General features: G+C 40.8%; 2 protein-coding genes across 7 annotated transcripts in view; one reads left to right on the top strand and one right to left on the bottom strand.

Moving 5' to 3' along the window:
* Positions 1-4,790: 4,790 nt before the first annotated feature.
* On the bottom strand, positions 4,791-18,305 carry znf362a (zinc finger protein 362a). 5 transcript variants are annotated; one of them, XM_086292686.1, is made up of 9 exons: positions 15,416-18,063; positions 14,873-14,936; positions 12,555-12,795; positions 12,170-12,295; positions 10,230-10,554; positions 9,781-10,005; positions 7,240-7,318; positions 6,983-7,141; positions 4,791-6,896 (listed from the first exon to the last, which is right to left on the bottom strand). In XM_086292686.1, exons 1-9 carry the CDS (start codon positions 15,460-15,462, stop codon positions 6,777-6,779), a joined length of 1,386 nt encoding a protein of 461 aa, XP_086148812.1. In that variant the 5' UTR covers positions 15,463-18,063; the 3' UTR covers positions 4,791-6,776. The 5 variants fall into 5 exon arrangements, with proteins under 5 accessions (XP_086148812.1, XP_086148813.1, XP_086148814.1 ...); XM_086292687.1 differs by having other exon boundaries at positions 12,555-12,762; XM_086292688.1 differs by lacking the exon at positions 15,416-18,063 and adding an exon at positions 18,113-18,305 and having other exon boundaries at positions 4,793-6,896.
* The window catches only part of LOC147330840 (uncharacterized), a 28,362-nt gene continuing 21,802 nt past the window's right edge, over positions 12,915-19,474 (top strand). The window contains exons 1-3 of one of the 2 annotated variants that reach the window (XM_086292693.1): positions 12,915-13,058; positions 15,334-15,465; positions 15,721-15,796. In XM_086292693.1, the coding sequence (XP_086148819.1) occupies positions 15,727-15,796 (70 nt within the window). In that variant the 5' untranslated portion in view covers positions 12,915-13,058; positions 15,334-15,465; positions 15,721-15,726. Of the gene's footprint in view, positions 13,059-15,333; positions 15,466-15,684; positions 15,797-19,474 lie in introns of those variants that run through there. The other variant, XM_086292691.1, reaches the window with a different exon arrangement.

Genomic DNA, 19,474 nt, shown 5'->3' with positions numbered 1-19,474 from the left:
TGATAGAGTAGAAAAGCACTATATATGAACCAGTCCATTCACCATTTACCATGATGACCAAAAAATCAGAAACAGACTTGATGAGGGTGGCATAAGGGGCCCAATGTCCTCAAATGGGCAGCATGGAATATATGGGCAGGTTCACCCTGAGCACGTGTGACAGACATGAAAGGGTCTGGAGAACCCATGGAGAACGTTATGCTGTTATTTACAGAGCTAAAATGCAACTTCACAAAGAAAAAACGCTTACTGCATGAAATACTTGGGCTTCAGTTCCCCAAGACAGAACCATGACTTAAATATTCTCCTGAGAACTGTGGAAAAATTCATCTTCCCACTGAATTTTTTCTGTGATTTCCTTCCTTTGGATTTAAAAGAGGCTACGCAAACATGTTAGATGTCAATGGAAATCCCAGGATGTCCTCTGTTTTGTACATTATGACTTAGTAGGGTAGCTCAAATAAGTCAAAAGATATAGACCAAAACCATGTCCATTACAGAAGACATAAATAAAGAGGCTGGTTCTCAGGAGGTTATATATTGGAGCTCATAGTATTTCCACTTAACTTAGATTCAGTTGGCTTCTGTCAAAATGTAAATGATCTAACCCACTACTTTAATCCCACTCTTGATATTTTTCTGACATACGTCATAGAAACTGGGCATTTAACAGTATTCCCTGAAAACCCTCTTTTGTCTGATCATTTAAAATGTAACCTTTGTGCCCTCCTCAAATTTTGCACCCTTTCGACACCTTGTGGACAAAAATACACACAAAATCGGCCATAAAATCATCATACAAAATATATATTTTCTGCTTTTTAAAAAAAAAATCACTTAATCACCTCGAGCCCTTTTCCAAATGATCGAACGTTAAATTATTTTCATGATTTTAAGATTTTAAACACCAGTTTAAACAGTTGAAAGCAGAATTTAATTTGTAAAACCAGATTAACAGATAAAATTATACCAATGAACCATCCAGTGTAAGACCAGCAAAGAATGGTGAATCAGAGAACAAAGTACATATGGTCAGTGTTGGGAAGATTACTTTTAAAATGTATTCCACTACAGAATACATGCCCCAAAACGTATTTTGTAACATATTATTACCGCGGAAGCACTAGCTGGTAGTCAGGCCGTACGCGTGTCTTAGTGCAGTTGAACATAATCCACAAAGTCCGCTTGTAGTCGAAAAACAAACAGGCAAACATTTATTTCCACAGTTTGAAATACAGTGATCCATTTGGATGTTCCTGTACACTGTAAACACGGTAAGAAACGTTTTTTCTCCACAGCTAGTTAAAGCCCCCGTAGCTCCACACTGCCCGTCGCTCCCCCCGTGCACAGTTACCGTGTGTTAAAGGAACAGTACGTAAAAATTAAATAAGGCAAGAAAAAATACAATTTAACTGTAAATCTTACACTAAACAAATTATAAAGTAAAAACTGAAATTCCCCATTATCTTACACTTATCCTTATCCAAAATGATTCAAATTATTAACAAATATACACTCTGTGCAATCTGGATAAACTAAGAGATGATTAGACCTTTATCCTATACACATATTCCGTTATGTTACTCAATAAGTGTAACGTATTCTGAATACTTTGGATTACTTAATATATTATCATGCTTTTTACAACTACAGGACTATTGCTGTGTGATTTTTGCAGGGATCTCGTAAAGAAAACTGTTCGGCGCAGATAGAAAAAAGGTCCACGGCTCCCTACCGTAGTAAAGGGACCTCTGGCTAAAACGTCGGGTTGTGTGTCGGGCTAATAATTGAAAACTAGCTTTACTTTGTTGTCTGGGTCAACTTTGCTAGCGAGAGACAGAGAGAGGCGGTGAAAGGCTGCTCCAACAGGTTTCGGAGGAAAACACGAACACAGTGTACAGTCAATTCTTAATAGCTTACACTGCCCATGAGGCTACATTTGTCAGGTCTCTGTGTGCGGACAGGTGGAGATGTGGATCCAAATGGAGGACTCTGAGACGGAAACGTAACTGAGGACCACAGCTTTATTGCTGGCACCAAACAAAAACAGAAATCAAACCATGAAAACGCAAACTGGAACACACAGGCAGGATCTGAGGGTACGACGCGACACTGAGCACAGGAAAACACAGGGCTAATATACACAGGGTGGTAATCAGGGAATGGGCAACCGGAGGGAGACACAGCTGGGAGAAATAGGACTAACGAGACAGGAGGAGCAAAGCTGGACACTGACATAAGACACAATCCTTCAAAATAAACAAAAAGAAACAAAACAAAAAACAAGGAGCAAGAGTCCAGAATAGTCCATAAAACAAGAAAACTATTCAAGAACTCAAGAGTCCAGGAATACATCATTGATACAAAACAAAACTGGACTGGAGCTTAACACAAGTCCAAGAAAAGTTCAGGGGGTCGACCCGGAGGTTGACAGTACAGGGCCAAAACAGTTCAGGGGGCTGGCCATGTGGACAGCAGCAGCAGCGACACAGACAAAACCAATCAGGTGGCCGGCCACGTGGAATGCAGTGGCGGCGACAAAGCAGGTCCAGAGGCCGGCCGCGAAGCCAGCGGCGGCGACAGGACAGGTCCGGAGGCCGGCCACGTGGAAGGCAGCAGGGGCGACGACCTCGTTCAGAAGGCCGACCTCGATGACCATGTCATCCAACTAGAGGCCTGGAAAGCAGCCAGCAAAGGCGAGGTGGTACAGGCCGAGCTGGACCTGAGGACGGTGTAGCAATGGCAGGACCAGGTGAGCCAGGACCAGGCGAGGATGAAGACACACAGGCGAGGCAGGACCAGGCTCGCATGAAGGCGTGACGGCTGCGGGACCAGGCAGTGATGCTGCAGGCGGTGATGCTGCTGTTTCTTTGTTAGAGTTCTGTCTTTTGGTTTATGTCTGTCTTCTCTAGTTGCTCTGCCTCCCCTGTCAGCTGTATCCCCTTGTCTAGTTCGCGTCTCTGTGTATCCTTAGTTGTTATATCCCCGTGTCCAGTCAGTGTCTGTGTCTGCCCTGGTCCCACGTCTCTGTTCCCTCTGTAGTGCCTGCATGTGAGTCTGTGTCTTTGTTCAGTCTGTGTTTTGTGTTTCCTGTTTTACTTTGAAGGTCTCTGTCTTATCTCTTTGGGGTGGCTGTAGCTCAGGTGGCAGAGCAGGTCAGCCACTAATCAGAAGGTCGGTGGTTCGATCCCAGGCTGCCTCCTGGCTGCATGCCAAATATCCTTGGGCAAGATACTAACCCCGTGTTTGCCTACTGGTGGTGGTCAGAGGGCCCGGTGGCGCCTGTGTCCGGCAGCCTCGCCTCTGTCAGTGCGCCCCAGGGCAGCTGTGGCTACAATGTAGCTTGCCATCGCCAATGTGTGTGTGAATGGGTGAATGACTGAATGTAGTGTGAAGCGCTTTGGGGTCCTTAGGGACTAGAAAAGCGCTATACAAATGCAGGCCATTTACCATTCAGTGTGTTCAGTTGACGCTTCCTTGTCTCGTCAGTTCTGATTTGCCCCAGCTGTGTTTCCCTCCTGTTACCCATTCCCTGATTGCTCCCTCTGTGTATTTAAGCCCTGTGTTTCTCTGTGTCTGTGTCGCGATCTACCGTTTACCTAGCTGTGTGTTCTGTCAGTCCTCTGGTTTAAAGTTTATTTTGATTTTTTTCCAGTTATGTTATATTTTGAGTTTTACATTAAAGCTGTTTTGAGTTCACGACTGTCTCCGGAGTCTGCACCTTGGGTCCTATTCCTGTCTGCACACAGCCACACATAACAGTGTAGGCCTGATTATTGTTATTATCCCAATCACGATGCTGTCTGTTAACATCTCCTGTAGGACATGTGCTTGAAAGGTTTGCCCAGCCTCCCTCTCCCAACTTTATCACCGGCAGGTGCCTCAGCTCCGCCATGGCGTCTGAAAAAATGTTTGTTTTTTTTCTTTTTATTCTTAAGACGATTGTACAGCTTAAAGCATCATCTTCTTTTCAACCAGACTGTGCTCCTACATTTCAGCCTTTTGTCTCATTAGTTGGGTTTGGAACATTTTTTTGGGAGCAACTGAAATACAAATGAGTGGTGAATGTAGTTAATCAGAATTGCCAGGACAGACATAAGAGCAACTGGAAAAGTCACATTTCAAAGCATAAAGTGACTACTGTCTGGAAGCAACTTCATTGCACACTGTGTGAAGTTGGAAGTACACAATGATAGTGCTCACAGTGATCAGAGACTTTAGTTGTACAACTGCACTTTCTTGATTTTATTCCACATCAATTTCATAAACTCATAATGCAAATACAAGCTCTTTGCTCCTGTTTGCATCAACAACAATGTGTAGTTTGAGACATGCCCCCGCAGTTGTCACTAAAGAAATTCAGCTGCACTTTTATTTTCTTTTTGAACAGCCCTAAACCATTTTTTTTCTTTAAAGGAAGTTACAAAAACATAGTCGACATCTGTCTAAAGTGTGAAGAACAAAATAAGTGGTGTGAAATCGACACCCTACAAACACGTTTACCAGAGAAGTTGGTCTAATGGACCAGTGTGACATGACTTTTGCTATGAACACTGATAAGGTGACTTGTACAGTATTTTCTTTCATTAGTTTACAGTCAGTCACAACTTTGTTGTATTGGACTAAATGTGCAATGTTTGCTCAGTTCCACTATGGTTCACCTAGCTCTGAGCAGGTGACCTATATGCCTAAAGGACTCCTGTAAGTGAGTGAGTTTGAGTTCCTGCGACTCATTCCTCCCCACCTCTGTCACCGGAAGTCTTTTTTTCTTGCTTATTTTGTTTATGTGCAACCACAAAAGCGAAGAGGGGAGGGGAAAAAAGACTTTTACAACTATTTAATATAAAATGGGTTGACAGTAGGTATAGTTTATTTACAGTATACGTCATGCTATAACATAAAAGGCAAATGTAAAGCCAACAACAAAATGAAATGTAGAATTGTAACTAAATTAAGGCTTAAATGCATATAAAATGACAAAATATTCATTCATAAATCAATTAAAAAAATACATATTCAAATAAGGCTGATGCTTTGATTACACAACCAAGAAGGAAAAAGCTTATTGTCAAATAATGGTGGTGGAAGTCTTGCCACCACATTGGTTTATTTTAAGACCAGATTAAATACAAAACAGACAAAACAAATAGCGCACAACACACACACTCACACACACACACAAACAAATATAAATTTGGCAAGATAAGGGATTATACATTGCCATTTTTTCAGTTTTAACTTAAACTGAGAGTAACACATGTTTGGGTTACAACATATAACATTTTTTAACTCCACCCATAAGAAGCAAAAACCTCTGATTTTAAATTTGGCCCCTGTGAAGCACTGTACTGCTTCCATCTTGCATTTTCCATTTGCACTGCCCATCAGAGTCACACATACATGTGCAGGTTCTGTGTCAAATGGACTTCTATGTTGAGCATCATCTTGGTGTTCAGCGGAACAGTCCACGGTATTCATGCCCCAAGGTGGCGCATCAGGTTGAGAGCATGACCAGGAGCATACTCATTTATTTTTAACCATAAGCCTTCAATTCATAACACAGAGCTTTACAGTCACTTTCTGAGAGACATCTAGAATCTTCAGCGTAAACAACCTGAACTGTGACGTTAGCCCATGGGGCATTGCAGACACGGCAGTTTCCCACCAGTGTTTGCCCTCCACCCCCTGCATGTGCACTTGTTTCCCAAAACATTTAACTTGTGAGTAAATGAGTGAAATTCAGTCCACCGTTTACTCCCAGGTCCTGGGAGCAATCTAAAGTTAACAGAAGCACAAAAAGTGACTCAGAGGTGAAATAGAAGATAACCTTGAAAGCTAGAGTGATTAAAGGTTATCACGTGAGGGCTGTTTTTGGTATTTTGCCTTTTATGGGTGGAGTAATGAAACATTGTTCCTTGCATTTGTAACACTACTGAATGCAGAAACTCTTGCATTCGTTGTATGACAGCTTCTATTTCATTTTTCAGTGGCTTGGAGGTTTATTTAGTATATTTTTATGAGACACTTTATAACAGTGCTCATCATTCAGAACTTTTAAACCTTGACCAGATTAAACTGAGTTCTCCAGGATTGCTTTGAGCATATTTGTTTAACAATACAAAAACTAAAATTTAAAAAAGAAGAAGAAAAGAATTAAAAACTAAATTTGATAATGAGTCACAGCGGCTCAGATTGAACTTGGCAGCAGGCTGAAAATAATAAGAATAATAAGATGTGTGTATTACGGTCATGTGGTTGATGAAACGTTGCTGACGAAGCTGACATGAGAAGTGGCACGATATACATGAATAGCTACACAGTATATAAGCATTCACTTTTATGTTAACTTGGCCACTCAGCTAATGGAAGACTATTTCTGATGCAAATATATTTATTTTGTAAAGAGTAAAGAAAGTAAAGGACTGTATAAAAAAGACAAATAAATCTGTGAAACACACAAAAAAAAGGTTAAAAAGGTTTTCCATGTAGCTGCCTGGAGCATTTTTTTTTCCTGTGAAGTCACATAGAAAAATGAAATTTTAGGCCTGTGATTTTCAGGCCGGAAAGTGCTGAGAAATCATCTTTGGATGCCCCCGATAATACTGTCTGGTCAGCAAGGAAGGACAGGAGGATATACTCAATAAAAGAGCACCTCGTCACAAAATACTGGCAATCTGGCACATTTTTTTGGATCCCAGTAGCGGGCTGTGTGGTTCATCAGAGGACCAAAGTGACGATGTCACAGAAAACAGGAGGGCAGGAGACGCGTGAAGGGCTCAGATGAGGGAGATCCGTATAGGGATGGCGGGAGAGTCTGTCCTGTGATGAGGGGAGTGATGAGACACCACGTGTTCCACCACTGCGTGTTTAGACATGTGTTTCATAAGGTAGGTCTCCTGAGAAGAAGCAGAGGAAAGCTATTTAGATGTGACCGTTGCCCCTTAATTGAGGCTTAAAAATATGACTCGGATTTTGAACTCACAGAGGTGTACGACCTGCCGCACATGCTGCAGCAGTAGGCCTTGGCGTTTTTTATGGCATGTGCAGACAAGTGGATTTGAAGTGAGGCAGAGTCTGAGTAGGCACGGTAACAGTTGGAACATTTGAAGGGCTTGTCTTTGTTGTGCTGCCTCTGGTGAGACTTTAGAGAGAAAACACACGCACACAAAGCCAAATGGTCATCAGGCAAGTTTAAGGGGAAAAAAAAAAAAAAGTACGTCAGAGTTCATGTTTACCTACCTGCAGATTAGACAGCTGCGTAAAAGCTTTTTCACATCCAGGATGGGCACATTTATAAGGCCGATCCCCTGTGTGGATTCTGAAACGAGAAAAATGAACCAACAGGTGAGACGGGAAGCCGGCAGCTTGCAGATGTTTGCAATCTACTTAGTTTTGAATGAATTCAAATGATTGCTCAAGTTACAAGGACGTCTGCACAGCAATGAATAATAAGTGTCGTCAGTGAGGTTAATTCGGTCATGGAAAGTGGAAAAAAAAAAAAAAAAAGCCAGCAAAAAGCAACACAGATGCTTGAAAGAATGGTCAACCTTTAGAATAAAGTCTCTCCTTTGAAGCAAGAAAGAGACTTCTTTCCACTTTTAGGTCTGTACTTGATGATGGCGATGTGACGTATATGCATGTGTCCTCAGAAGCCTTATTTAATACTGTGTTGTTTGGTCAGGCTGGGTGGTCTCCTTTGTCATGTCATGAACTGGTAACTCATTTATAAGGCTATTCTTGATTTGTTCACATCTTACTCACTGACTTACATTCACCAAAAAGTTGAATTTAATTCAATTTCCTTTATATAGCATCAAATCACAACAACAGTTGCTTCAAGGTGCTTTACACAGTAAGGTAAAGACCCTATAATGATAAAAAAAAAAAAAAAAAAATAGAGAAATCCCCAACAATCATATGACCCCCTATGAGCAAGTGCTTTGGCGACAGTGGGAAGGAAAAACTCCCTTTTAACAGGAAGAAACCTCCAGCAGAACCAGGCTCAGGGAGGGGCGGCCATCCGCTGCGGCCGGTTGGGGATGAGGCAAGGAAGACGGGACAGGAGACACGCGGTGTTAAAGAACCAAAGATTAATAATGTGAGAAGTTATTGGTTATTCCTTTAGTTTTCCCCAAAGGTTTGTACTGAATTTGGAAAAAGAGCAATCAAATTTTCAGCTTCTTTCTCCTTGAATCAGCTGCAGAATCAACTAAAACTTAAGGAACCGGTCTCAATTAATGAATTTAAGGCAATTTCAAGTGAGTTCAATGCAATTACTTTAGCCTGCAAATGTTTTTGCTGGAATATTATTACCTAGAAAATTACTTTTATTGACACCCGAGGTTTATATATTTTGGTTGTTTCTGCATTTATTTATTTATTTATTTACAGCTGATTGCAAAGAGAAACTGTGACCATAATCTTCTCTTGTCCAAAGTACGTGTTCAGTATAAGTTCATGTAATTATCTGTCAAGGTGAAAAATGAAGCTGCCTTCATGACATGAAAATCTCTAAGTTCAACACACTTAGCTTACCCATTACTCTCACGTCATGTTAAAACCATGTGGACTTCTGATGGTTCTGCCTCTTGTGGACGCTCTCTATATAATCATGTTCATGACTTCTTGCTAATTAGTTTTGAGATTTTCCATCAGTTGATTCATTTTTAGTATTACACGACTTTTCATTCTTTTGTTGCTTGCATCAAACTTCATAATGAACATTGAAAAGAAAACTATACTATTTCTTAGTGTCTGGCTTTATTATGTTGTCATGGGACTATTTAAATTAAATACAGAGTTTAAATGAGTTTAAAAAAAGATGCATTTTCTTTTCTTTGCTTGTACCTGGTTGGCTGCCCTTTTGCTTTGAACAGCTTTTAATCTTTACGGCATAGATTAATCGAGGTACTGAAAACATTCCTCAGAGATTTTGAACCATATTTATATGAGAGCATCACAGTTGCTGCACATTTGTCCGCTACACATCAACGATGCCAATCTTGCCACCCCAAAGTTGCTCTATTTGATTGATATTAGGAGACTGTGGAAGGCCATTTGAGTACAGTGAATTCACTGTCATGCTCGTTTGAGGTGATTTGAACTTTGTGTAATGGTGTGTTATCCTGCTGAAAGTAGGCATCTAAGTACAGATGGGACTAAGGGGTCCAAACCATGCCAGGGAAATATCCTTCACACCATTACACCATAGTTTATGCCAAATTCTTACCCTACAGTCCCGATGTCATATCAGAATTTATGAATCTGAGGCCAGACAATATTTATTCCAATACACTGTAGTCCAGTTTTGGTGAAGTTCAGTTTCCTGCTCTTAGCTGACAGGAGTGGCATCTGGTGTGGTCTTCTTCTACTATAAGCTCATCTGCTTCAAGGTCAAAAGTAATGTTTGTTCAGAGAAGTAGTTGAACAGTCAAAGCTAATAAAATGAATGTTTATTTGTACATGTCACAGAGAATTCCAATCTTTTTGAAAACTGGGCTGCACAACAGGCTCAAACGTCAGCTCCTGTTCTTACAAGTTACCATTATTTATAGAGCCAGTTCACGTTAAATACAAAATAAATATGTCAAGTTCAAGCATATATTTTCTCTCCTGTTGTAATATTAAGTGATTATCCTCATTAGGAAACACTGAGCTGTAGGGGAAGATCCAGCTGTCACGTTAAAATAGGACTCGTGCATTTATGTTCCCTGTGCTTTTAGAAGATGACAACATAATTGCAAAACAAACTATCACAAATACACTGTAAACATTTCAGACCTGGTGTGCTGCTGAAGGTGGGAGAGCTGGCGAAAACATTTCTCACAGTAGGTACAGCGATAAGGTTTGACGCCCAGGTGTATGCGCAGGTGCTGGGCTAGGTAGGACGCATTCGCAAAGGACTTGGTGCAGTGAGGGCACTTGTGAGCCTTCGCCTCTGTGTGTGTTTTGGAGTGAATCTGCATGTCTGACTTAGAGAAGAAGGTCAGCGGACAAACTTTACACCTGCGTCAAAAACAGAAACAGAGATGCACTTGTGAATATTCTTCCAACCCCCATTGTTTCAAAAAACAGCAGAAGTGTCGCCAAACCCCTTTGCATGTTAACGCCATGAGGAAGCTGTTAAAGCTATGAGGAAGCTGTTAAAGCTATGAGGAAGTTCTTTCTTGTATTAATACTTAATACTAATTAATACTAATGAGCTGCTGTAAATGCAGGTCTTTTGCTACCTGTAGGTTTTTCCCTCTTTGGCAGCAATGGTGATGCACGACTGGTCGTTGCCTGAGGCTAGAAATGGGTAGGGCACCACCAAAAGAGATGACCCATTCTCTGCCTTTATCTTCTTGCGTCCTCGTTCCTGCTTTGGAGGAGGACCGAGGAGTCCCACGAGTCCACCGCTGTTTTTCCCAGGCTCCATGCCGTGGCCGGCCAACCCTGAGATGAGGTGAGGGGAGGGAGCTCCACCCAGCCGGCTGTGGCTGCTTGAGGTGGGCGTGGTGGGGGTGATGATCTCCGAGGTGTTTAGGTTGCCTGTTCTGGATGCCAGCGCCACACCTAACAGATGGAAGACAAAGACATGATTGCAAAGCGTTTACCTTTCAGCTGGCATAAATCCAGAGAGGATCAAATAGATATTAAAAGATATTTCATATTTCCTGGGGTCTCCAAATGTTTCATTTTCATTTAACGGTGAAGATTCATTAGCTTGTAGAACAACCTTTAACACCAATAACTTGAATTAAACGTTTTCTCTTTGACACCACTCTTCTTTACAGTGTGTGTCTTCGGTTCGCTGAGGTGAAATTAAGGTACTGCCACAAAATTTTGAGGTGTGGACTTTGTAACACTGTGATTTTTTCTTTTTCAGCCTTTCTGTTGTAGATGTTGCTGCTCTGCTCGTGATCTATCTTGTCCCGTTGCTGAATCTGGAATATTTTGGTATACAGAGGAGCTCATAGTTGACCTCAAGGTGCCTCTTGCTGAAAAACAAGCCCAAATCATCTCCCCTCCACTACCATGCTTGACAGTTGCTATGAGGGGAGTGTGTTTAAATACTGTGCCTTATGGTCAAACATCCCCACTTTGTTTCAGGACTGATTTGTTCAGATGCAACTTTTCAAACCTAAGGTGTGCTGCTATGTTGTTTTCAGAGAATAGAGGTTTTCTTCCAACAATCCTTCAAGCTAGTTCAGTTTCTCTGAGCATTGCACAGTCTGACCTCGGGGTGAATTTGCTGGGACATCCACTCCTGGCAGGAATGTGGCCTTGTGTTCACACACATACCTGAATGCTTCAGACCAGCAAACCAACAAAACTTCTACTTTTATAGAGCTGCTCTCACTTGCTGATCGTCAATTATTCACATATTAGCAGCACCTGGTTTCTACTTACCCTTTAACTTCACATGGAAGCAGTAAAAGTGTACTAGTGTTTCCACTTTTTCACAGGACTGCACACACAAGTATTATTTGCCTGGCAATAGGACTGGCATGACTTCATTAAGCCGTGACACAGTTTAGGCACCTGGACACAATAATGCTGCACGTTGTAGCATGCCACAGAAAATCTATAAATTTGCATGTACAATCAAATGGAAATAACTTGATGCTGCATCTGAGTTTAGTTGATCCATTTTACAATGATAAATATCCCAGTCTGCGGGTGCTTAAGAGCACAGGTAGAGTTTAAACTGCAGTTCCTTAGTTTAGGTTACCATGTGGCTTTGCTCACATTGTCCACATCCATCCATCCATTTAAATTCTCTCATCTTAAAATACAATGTATTCATTATAAAGCTGTGAAATCTTAGTGTTTAAAGTTAGCTCTGTAAATATGGTAAAAGGTAAATGGCTGTTATCGAACACTTTGCTACTCAACTTAAGCACTTTATAAAATATGCCTCATTGACACCCATTCATTCAATCACATTTTCTGAACCTAAATGCTTTCTAGCTAACATTTATACACATTGATACACCAAGATGAATACACCGAGAGCATCTTGGAGATCTGTATCTCACCAAGGATACTTTGGCATGGAGACTGGACCAGCCAGCCACCAACCTTTCGATTAGGTTGACCTGCTCTACCTCCTGAGCTACAGCCACACCCATAAATATGTTTGTAATTCTAAATAATCAATAAAATCTGCAGAAATCTGCATGGTTACCTGAGACGTGGTTTGTTCTGGAAGGATGATCTATGAGTTGACGCAGATGCCAGTCTTCCCATAATCCTCTGGCTTTTATAGCTGCCTTGTCATCTAGATTCAAGTTTACATCTCCAAGAATACGGCCTGAAAGACAACCACACACACACAGCCTGTGTAATTACAGACTAAATGCAATGAAATGACATTACAGTAAAATTATTAAAGAAATTTCACCAAATTTGAAGAATACACACACATATATGTGCGCCCTTACATAACTGTAACTTCCTGATATGTGGACATGTGAATAGACTTTTCATTACTAATTATATTAGCCTTTAATGAGGCAAATGACTCTTTGCAGGAGACTAAGGAAACTGGTGTGTACTTAGCGCTGGAGTACCTGTGACTGAGCTGGAGGCAGGGCGGGCGTGCAGGGCGATATCAGGCTGAGATGGGCTGTGGTTGTGAAGAACAGGCATCTGCTGGGCTTTGGATATCCCATGCTGGCCGCCTTCTGGCTGGCTGGAGGTAGCCAATAGAGGCTGCTGGGAAGGGGCTGAAGCAGGGGGCAGATGATGCGGTCTGATCTTCTCCGCCATCAGCTGCTCCTTGATTTTATTGATCAATACTAGGTTATCCAGCTGACAGCCAGAAAACAACATTTGTGACAAGAAAACAGCCATCAGTTCAGTCAGTCAGTTCATAAGGAAATGGTTCCCTCTTGTGGCTAACACCTGATATTACATGCGTTTCCAGCCATTTCCCTTTGGAGGCGCTTTTTTAAAAATGATTTTTAAAACCAGAAAGAAGCCCAAATAGGTAGTAGCTACTGAATAATGCAGAAAAAAATTAAAAATAAAACGTGACTTCCTCTGAGTGATCTTCAACAATCCTTGGTTTCAAGGTTTGTATGACTGTTATTTAAACATACACTTACACTTTCTCTATATTCATTTTATTGACAGTATTCAGATGGGAAGATTTATGCTAACTGTGTTGCCAAAACTAATCGGCAGTTAGCACAACTTAGCTTAAAGAATGGAAAAAATGTTTTAAAAAATAAAAAACTAGCCTAGCTCTCTCCAAATTAAAAAGCTTTTCCCCAACATGCCACACCTGTTTAACTGCAATAAATAAAAAACAAACAAACATGAAAACAAATCAGAATGTAGTTTTACCCGAAGTTATGTGTATATCTTAGCCACACAATGCTAAGCTATAAAATATTTCAGTGCTAACCACCTTCAAAATCACAGCTTTTTAAATATTAAATATTGTTTTTTCCCCAGGTTAATCGAATTACATATCAACATTTAAGGATTTAGTTGTGCTCATGTTTTTATTTAAATCACTGTACATACACTAGTTATGTGCTTTTTAAAAAAAGAAAAATTCATGCTAGGTTAGGCTAAATACTTTCTGGTTGTAGCTCTATATTTAACAAACAAATATTAAAATTTAATTATGTCAGAAAAACTAATAAATGTTTCCAAGTGCAGTAAGGTGCAAACATCTTAAGCTGCCCCTCATTTCTGTATGTTTTGCTAGGAAAATAGATACAGGCAAGGTGATTTACTAAAACGTGCTAGCATAAAGGTCAAACATACTTTTTTTTAAGTGTACATTTCTAACAAGCTTAAAGGCAAATATTTTCCAAGGCAGTGTTTAATTTTCAAGGTTGCCATTCACAACCTGAACTGTTAGGCAAGCTTTCTTTCTTTAAGTAGTCTTCAGGAATAGTTCTCCAGACTTCTTCAAGGACATTCAAAGCTCTTCTTTGTGTGTTGGCTGCCTTTTTTTTCTAGTCTCTATTGTGATGATTTCACACTGCTTCAATTTTGTTGTGGTATGGGCTCTGGAGAGACCAATCCAATCTATGACTGATAGAGTTGCACTGAGTTTTTATATCCAGGTATTCTTTTAATGCATTGGCAGTGTGTTTGGGATCATTTTCAGACTTTGAAATGCTTTCCAGTTGGTATTGCATGGTGGTTCAGCCAACTGCATTCATAATTCATCAATTTTGACAAGATCTGCAACAGTACTGGCTAAAATGTAGCACCAAAGTACGAAAGATGCTCCACTGTATTTTACGCATGACTGTAAACACTCACCTCTCCACCTTTATCATGATCTCTGCCATATATATATATATATATATATACACACACATCAGTTTTTTTTTTCTCCCTGGTTCCCTCCTTAAGAATGACTTCTCATCAGCCACCCTTCCATTGTACACAAACCCAAGATATACCAGGTTTTCAGTTAATACCTCTTTTGGAATTACCTTGTTGGTGTAAAAATACTGTTTTATGCCTTCAAACTGTTTTAATTTTTCATAGATCGTTATATTTAGACACCACACTGGTTGATCGCTCGAGTTTGGTGCTTTGTTTAACCTTGACTGATTCATAAATCTGTTCCTCTGACAATGGTCAGGTACAAGGACTGGACTGAAAAGTGAAAACGCAGCCATGGTCCAAAGAACAACTTTAAGAGTCTGGACAACTACTGCCCAAGACCTATTTAAAACACTACAACAACACCTGGCTCTTTGGAAGCAAATTATGAAGAAATGAAATATTGAATGCTCTATTTGTCTAGATCATTTAAAAATATATATTTTTAAAACAAAAACAAAAAATATTCTAAACAGTCATGTAGAGTGTAGTGTTAAGATGTTTAGAAACAAGGGTGAATACCACAGTCACTCACCTGACCAGGCATGGCAGGAGGGGGAGGCCAAAAATAAGGGTTGTTAAAGCGGGGTTCAGCCATCCTGAAATAAATACATAGGGGTTATAAAAAAGGTGAACGGTGCTCTAAATGCTCAGGACTGAGGAAACATCTGTAGTCAAGCTTACAAGACAGGGATATCCACATTTACGTGTGATACCTTATCCCTGGTTCCACAGGTGAGTGATTGTTTTTAAGTTTTAAATAACAATGCAGGAAGTTATTTTGAGCACCCTTCACTGATTACCAGTTTGCGGCTCCTCAGATTGATCTTGTTTGAACCCACTGTTGTGAGAATCCTGGTAAAACGATGTCCTATATATATTTATGTGTGGATCTGTTGTTCATGTAGCACACAGCGGTTAAAACATGTGTCAGTAGCTCTCCACCCGTGCAGCAGCTGACTGTTAGATGTGATAATTTGAGATAATCTTTTCCAGTCTTGTGACAGCATTTTCAAAGAAACCCTGTATGAGTCCTCCTGCTTCCCGAAAAGTGTGTGAGAAAATGCTGTTTTCTCACACTTCATCTTCATCACTGATAGCAGGGAGGATGCTTCCAAGTTGCATTCGGTGAGTTTTTTCTTTTTTTTGGGTGGGGGGGTGGGGGGGGGGGGGGGAGTGATGTCAGGCTTTTCCTTAAGATCTCCAACCACAAGTCAGCATGATGGGCATGCTGCCCGAGAGAGAGGGTCACGCAAGATTACGACAGCCAGCTGGAGGAACAGTTATCAGAGAAAACAGAAATGTTAGAAGCAAAGTGGCTCAGATCGTAATCACCCGCTTTTTCTGTCTCCACCTTGACGCATGGGGCCCCGACTGGTTAAGAGTCTGATGGGCAACAGAGCAAAGTTTGCACAGAGTACAGCAAGACCCAAAAGACAGCCAGTGCCTAAACCAGAAGGTCAGTAATCCAATTATAAACACAGACTACAAGTATTGCTTCACAGACACAACATGCTACACTCATTTGTAAATGACTCAGCTGTTAACCTTAATTGTTTTCTTCCCTGGTTGACTACGATGGCACAATGCGAGCACAAACCTAGCAGTGCTTTATCGAGAAGCTGGTTTGACCAGGTGGGCAGAAACGCTCCTATTTTTCAGGCAGAGAACGTTACTAACTGCTCAAGTCCTGACCCGAAGGCCTTTCTTTCCATAACTTCTCTTTTCAACCCTGTATGAAGTTCTTTTTAAAACATTTCGCATTGCATGCTTTGGCACACATCCCCATTCCTAAGTCTGTTTGGCTTAGCAGAGGCAGAACAGAGTCCACATGAGTGAGCCAAGAGAAACAAAACTGATATGTTCAGGGGTACGAGCGTACAGTGCACCCCACAAAATATTTCTCTAATGATGCCAGCGGGGATACGTTTCAGTTCCCGGACCATTTCTGTCTTAAGGCAGCAGGCACAGTTTAGCAGTCCGTCTGGCAGCGGACAGCTTTGTGTCACTTTCAGACGCGACATCCTGACACACTGAAAACGCATGCAACAGCAGCGAAATGCTCAAGTCGTCAGCAGTCAATCCGCAGGTTAATTTTTACGTCCTATACAGTCAGGACTGCATTGCTTTGCTCATTTAAGGACTGATTGTGCCAATTTTGGCCAGATTAGTTTCATTTTTTGTAGTACTGCATCTGACCTTGAGTATGGCAAGTTAAAGGTGTAATTATTTCCAGTCTATGGTTACTCTTGCTACAAAAGAAAAGTTAATCCAGGTGTTCAAGTTTAAAATAAAAAAATAAAAAAACCACACGATGCAACAGCATGAAACGTCACTTAATAATGCTGTTTAAAACTCTGAGGTTACTGTGACACTTTTAAAATGTTACTGGTTTTATTCAGAAGAAATAAACTCCTGCAGGTGATGAATTAATTAAATCATATGATGCACTTGGACACATCACACTTCTAGGCTAATGTGGCAGCTTTAGGCTTTTACCGTGACAAGGTCTGACCTGTCACCTTCTGAAATGTAGGTTTTAAACATGTTCATGTTTACAGCTGCAGACATGGCAGATTAAAGTTCCCTATTTTGGGTTCGTTAATATTTATACCGTGATACTTTGTGGTTATTATGACTATTTATTAATAGATTAGCAATATTAATAAGAGAAAGGGGTGTGAATATACACCCAGAAAATAGAAATCATGAAGCGGTCTTTTGTAGCTTAAATAATTGGGTTAAATAACATTTTCCTTCGACTTTTAAAGCTTTAATAAGGCTTCAAAAACAATCACGGTAAACATGCTTCATGCTGTTAATTTTGCACGAACTGTTATTGAATAAGTAGACTAATATATCTGCACATTTTTAGAGTCTAACGATCACACAGTTGGTTAGTCAGTCTCGGTCTGCTGGCAGCACATTTTAAATCCAGAACATCCTCTTTAAACCTCAATATTTCAGCTTTAAAAATAGATCAGACTTCGAGATTGCCTCTAAAAATTGAAATCCAACTTTCCCTGAAACAAAAGTTGGCGTTAACTTTCCCCATTTCTGTACCCGCTCTGCTTTTTTAACTCTCCGTTAAAAACAAAAAAGGGATCCGCTGTGCAAATCTTAACCCGAGCAGCTTTAAACACGAGCCGTTCCCTCCGGAGAGACACGATCCTCCGCTCTCCCCGGCCTGTCCGCCGCCTCTCCCACATTCTCAGACAGTTTATTAAAAAATTTCAGACAAAAGGAAAACAAAAATGGCAGCCCAGTCTTATTTTTATAAGCACTGGACGCCATATTCTGCAGATCCGAATATTATAAGCAGATAATTCTCCGGATGTGATTAAACGCTGCTGCGACGCATCTGCTAGCGGCATGTTTGCATTAAGCGTACGAATGATTGTTTACTTTGATTTGCAGGTTTGAATAGCCCGGCTCGGGGAGGAGGAAAAAAAAAGCCCTGACACTTCCTACAACAATCATCATGCCTTTGCTGAATGCTCTGCAGCTGCTGAGCCATAAATCCAAACGTCGATGATAATCCTGACGCGCCGTGGAAGCTTTAAGTGGCACTGCGGCCGAAAAACGAAGTGATTATTCGCCATTAATGCGCTGCAAATGCGCTTTTTTGTAATTCCAACTTTTGCATGACTTAAATAAAAACGGTGACGAAGCGACACGGAGCAGCTGCGTGTGTGTGTGAGCGAGAGAGAGAGGGGGTAAGGAGGGTAAAAAAAGCAAAAAGAGGCAGAGAAATTGCATCGAGTGGCCAACGTACCTGAACCAGCGAGCAAGGAAACAATTTTTAAAAAAGGATTAGAGTCTTCTTTCTGCTCGCTCTCAGTCGGACTTCAAATCTTCCGGGTCGCCTGCTGTTCACTTCTGGGTGCTGCAGGCGAGGAATTGTTCAATGTAAAAACACTGCGCTCAAACAGATTTTTTAACCCATTTTCTGGCTTCTGGTTTCCTCGCAGATGTTGTGCGCATTTGCGCTGTAGCGTTAGATACACAATGGAAAAGTTCATTTATCTGTGCACTGATTGTTTTGGCAGTAAGACATTTTATCTTATTTTATTTTATTTAATGTTATATTATATATTTGCATATGAAAGGGTGTCTCTTTCTTGTGTCATCGCTGAGAACAGGTGTGCACACAAATAATAAAACACAAGTCCAGCTGAGGTTTTTTTTATTTTTGCTTTTGGTTTTGTTCGGTTTTTTTCCTCCATCAGAGAGAGAGAGAGAGAGAGAGAGGTGGGGTAACAAGTGCGCAGCCTAACAGTGGGATTTGCCCTATGCAGGTGTAATCTGTTACACGGTCTGTAAAAAGCTGGCGCCCGTGTGTAGGAGATCACGATGGTCATGCACACATATGAAGTGTAATCCTCTCAGCAGCAGCAGCATGACAGGCTGCTAATATGCTCTGTGCTTAGCTCAGCAGGAGATGGCACTGCTGCCACAGAGAGGGCTTCAGCTGATGGTGAAGGTTTTGCCTCAATGATGAAAACAGGAGATATTTAGCATAGTCCCTTTACATTAGGGAATGGGACATCTCTAAACTACCACTGGTCATTTATTACTGGAGGTAATGCCTGTGGTGGTTTATTGTACAATCCATTATTTAAGGGGACGATTGAGGCAGTATAAAACGGTCAGTGTGGTTCTCCAAAAGTTGATTCTGTCCATCTGGAACTACATCCAGATGAACAGAATCAACTTTTGGAGATTTATTTACCTGGATGATTGAGCGTGCATCAAGATGTCAGTGTGGTTCTTTAGTGATTGAAGAAAGGGGCTCATTAGTACGAAGTGAATCTTCTAAAAATTGTAATTTAATTATTTAATGTTTTTAGGTTTTTACATGCCCTCTCACTCTTCTTTGAGGTAATACTAGCATGTATTGAAGTAATCTCAGACTTTTATGTTTTTAGCAGCAGACATGCTGAACTGAAAATGGGGCTGTCAGTTTTTACAAACAAAGGTTTTGTTTAAATAAGAATAGGATTTGTGTTTTTTTTTCATAGCGTTCATGGTCCATCCTGTGAAGTGCAAAAACACTGTACTGTTTCTTTGTCACTGGGCAGAAATGAGTTTGAAGGAGACAAGTTCAAAGGTGGTGAGTTTGGATTTTGCTTCAAAA

This window comes from Aulonocara sp. 'chitande type north' Nkhata Bay, linkage group LG5 (genome assembly GCF_057382095.1).
Source record: "Aulonocara sp. 'chitande type north' Nkhata Bay isolate Kocher_YH1m ecotype deep benthic linkage group LG5, A_spYH_male_GT1.1, whole genome shotgun sequence".
Lineage (NCBI taxonomy): Eukaryota > Metazoa > Chordata > Actinopteri > Cichliformes > Cichlidae > Aulonocara > Aulonocara sp. 'chitande type north' Nkhata Bay.
The sequence above is the reverse complement of the archived record's forward strand: the minus strand, read 5'-3'. Positions and strand labels throughout refer to the sequence as shown.